The sequence below is a fragment of the Guillardia theta genome (assembly GCF_000315625.1).
Source record: "Guillardia theta CCMP2712 unplaced genomic scaffold GUITHscaffold_44, whole genome shotgun sequence".
Taxonomy (NCBI): Eukaryota; class Cryptophyceae; order Pyrenomonadales; family Geminigeraceae; genus Guillardia; species Guillardia theta.
In genome coordinates, this window is record NW_005434630.1 from 555 (window position 1) to 3,954 (window position 3,400).

At 57.8% G+C, this 3,400-nt stretch overlaps 1 protein-coding gene across 1 annotated transcript in view; it reads right to left on the minus strand.

Moving 5' to 3' along the window:
* Positions 1-980: 980 nt before the first annotated feature.
* Positions 981-3,400, minus strand: part of GUITHDRAFT_110154 (hypothetical protein) — a gene marked incomplete at both ends in the record, with an annotated part of 5,753 nt that continues 3,333 nt past the window's right edge. The window contains 3 exons of the mRNA XM_005830620.1: positions 981-1,712; positions 1,766-2,007; positions 2,227-2,965. Of these exons, the coding sequence (XP_005830677.1) occupies positions 981-1,712; positions 1,766-2,007; positions 2,227-2,965 (1,713 nt within the window). The remainder of the gene's footprint in view (positions 1,713-1,765; positions 2,008-2,226; positions 2,966-3,400) is intronic.

A 3,400-nucleotide genomic window follows, 5' to 3' on the forward strand; every position in this document is an offset into this window, starting at 1 on the left:
GTGTGCCTAACTAGTATCCATAACTCCTCTGCAGTCTTCGTCAATCCCCTATTCCCTGTTTGCCAGAAGTTTGCTGCATAGGCTATTTGAGCGCCTTTCGGGACCCGGCTGATAATTTCAAAACCTTCTGGTATCTCATCAATGTTATTCTTCCATCCTATCAGAATGACATGTATTGTATCCAGGATTTGTTCACGAAATCTCTTTTGTTTGTCCGTCCAAACCACCACTCTGTGCAGTTCCCTTGCTCTCTTCTTGTCCAGAGCCTGGGGATGTGTGTGTAGGGTAGGCCAGTTACGAAATGTACTGATGTCGCATGCTGTAATTTCCGCTAGATGTTGTAAAAACTCGTATGCCAATGGTTGTGTTGTTTCTTGGCGAACCTCTGATACTACCTCCTCGAGTTGTTGCCACCATGCTGTAGCATCTGTTTCGCCGTCTAAACCCTAAACCCTAAAACCCTAAACCCTAGTAGTAGTAGTAGTAGTAGTAGTTGAGTTTATTAGAATGCTAGGTAGGTTGCATGGCTTGTTTTCACCTTGCTCTATTCTAGTCTAACAGGGATCTCGTGACCTGGCAGTTCGGCCCGACTTGGCTGGCCCCTATGGCAGCCGTGCTTCTGCTCTGCTCCCTCCTCTGATATACTTCAGTGGTCTTCCCCGGCCTCAGCCAGTGGCGTTTTCTCCGCCGGCCTTGGCCTGGGACGTCCGTGCTTTACTTGTGTTGCTTTCTCGGCTCCGACACACCTTTGCGGTCTCGGCCGGCCTTCGGCCAGTGAGTGGCTGATGGATGAGGTGGCAAGTGGGTTGTGGATGGGTCCCTGGGACTCACGTCCCTTAACCCGGGCCTCGGTCCGGACCGGGCCCGAGAGCCCGGCCGGCCTTCGCCCGGCCTCCCCCTCCCCCACCGGCTTACCTGCCCTTACCTTCGTTGCTTGCCCCATGTCCACTCTTGTCCACCTCTAAGACTTGACTCGAGCCTCAAGCGCGCGAGAGGCCTGCGCCAGCCTCCTCCTCCACGCCCTCGCCCTCCTCAGCCTCCATGTCGACTTCCTCCCTCATCATCAGCCGCAGTCGGTCTTGCTTGTCGACCTTTCCCGTGCAGCTCAACCCATGGTGCTCAGCAAATTTACTGATCGCAAGAAACAAGAGGCTCTCCTGCTCGAGCGCATCAGTCGCTGCTGCCCTTGGAGAGAAGGCGCTGCCCCTCCTCGCTGCCTTGTTCCCTTGCACCCGTGTCCAGCGCTGCTCGCCGAGGTATGCTCTGAGCTTTTCTTTCAACATGTTTCGCTTCGATCCCAACGTCGGCGTGGCTGCCCAAGCTCCGAGCGTCATGAACTCTACGTTGCCCGGCGAGCAGAAGGTGTCATGCAGCTTGCCAACACTCTTGTCTAGCTCCAGGGAGATCGGCTTGCCAGCTAGCAGCTCCTCCTCTGATGTCTCCAAGAGCATCGTCGAGAGGTCGAGCAAGACCTGTTGATCGACTGGCCCTGACGGCGACGCTGCTTCCATGGTGATCCTGTCGATGTCGCTGAGCTCCAGCCATCCAGCGCCTTGCTGCTGCCCTTGGGGCTCTTGGGCTTGCTCCTCGCTGCTCGGGCTCCTCTCCTCCTCATGCTGAGAGCTGAGCTTAAAACCCACCGCCTCCAGCTTGACTTCTAGGATCCCTTCCAAGTAGAAGGGCATGTCGTCAATCAAGCGTCGAGCCTCTGCCTTGGTCGCCAGGGAGAGAGCTATCGAGCTTCCGTCTAGACCTCGACGCTGACCGGCGTCACGCCTATCCTTCTTGCTAACTCCAACATGGCTCGCTTGACTCTCGTGATCGATGTGTTACCTCCTCCGCACAGCGCTTCCATCTCCTTCCTCGAGAAGCGGCCTGTGCTCATGCTTGACCTCGACTTGATCTGTACTCTAAAGCTGCTGCGCCCCGCATGATCTCTCTCGCGAAGTGCCCTCCTTTGCTTAGCAATCTTTCCCCTAGGAACGAAGGTGTCGGCTGTGAGCTCGACTGCAAACGTCTCTCTGAGCTTTTTGCACCCCCTCCATCGCCTCGCTGTCTCTGAACGAGGCCAAGGTCTGCTCGCAGCTTGCCGTCGAAGGCGAGCTCAGCACCCACTCCAGCTCTTTTTGCTGGAGAGTGCCCGTACTTGCCCTACGTCTTCGGGCTCGGCCCCTTGCGACCTCTCTGCCCAGGACCCTGCACGAGCATGCCCGCAAGCGGTTGTACCTCTGCGGCTGCAAGAGATTGCGAGAGCAGCTGAAATCGATAAATTTGAGCGATCTCGGCCGTCGACATTCCTCCGAGAGCTAAGAGCTGCGATAGCTCGGCAAGGCTCCCTCCCTTGCCCCAAGGTCCTCGCTTGGCTCGCGATGGCGTATTCTCTCCTGCCTTCCCATAGCTCCATGGCTGCTTCATTCCGAAGGAAGGAGACGGTGACTGAGATGTCGTCTGCTCGTGCTATCTCAGGTCTGTAAGGTGCTTTCCACATGATGGCCTTGTCGACTCCATCGACTGAGTCTACTATGAGACCCAGTTCCATAAGCTTCGATTGAACATACATCGAGGAGATGCCCAGGAGAGTCATGGAGATGAAGGAGGTCCCCTCGGTGCCTTCTGTGCCGATGTATGTCTCGACATTCTGCTTCTTGGCCTCCTCCATCTGTTGTATAAACCATGCTCTCGACTCTGAGCTCCATGCGCTCAGAGAGTCTTCAAACAGGTCGCGTCTCGCCTGCCGACATGTCGAGCGGATGGCTTCTGCGATAGCGTCGGGAGTGCATCCCCCCTCAGCTCTGCAAGCATGAGCTGTCCTACTACCAGGATACCGCTTCGCGAAGTTCCTCACCCTCTCGACGAGGTCGGCGGCCTCCTCGACGTGGCCTCCAGAGCGCTCGCCCTGCATGTATTGGCATGATCTCCGATACAGCAGGTTGCGAACGCTCTCATCATAGTAGTCGCAGACGCACTGCGATTGGAGCACGGAGCCTGCCTTCCTCCGGTCCCCTTGCGCTCTCCCTACGCGCCGCAGAGCAGCATGCCTCTGTCAGGGGCCCGGTCCTAAACCCTAAACCCTAAACCTGGGACTCACGTCCCTTCCCCCGGGCCTCGGTCACGACCGGGCCCGAAAGCCCGGCCGGTCGCCGCCCGGCCTCCTCCCCCCCCGCCCCCCCCTCCCCCCTCCCCCACCGGCTTACCTGCCTTACCTTCGTTGCTTGCCCCGTGTCCACCTCATTTATTTCTTCCTCCTTCCCCCCTTGGGGCCCACAGCTCCGCTCCGCCTCTTGTCCACCTCTAAGACTCACGCGCGCGAGAGGCCTGCGCCAGCCTCCTCCTCCACGCCCTCGCCCTCCTCAGCCTCCATGTCACTTCTTCTTAAGCATCAGCGCAGTCGGTCTCGCTT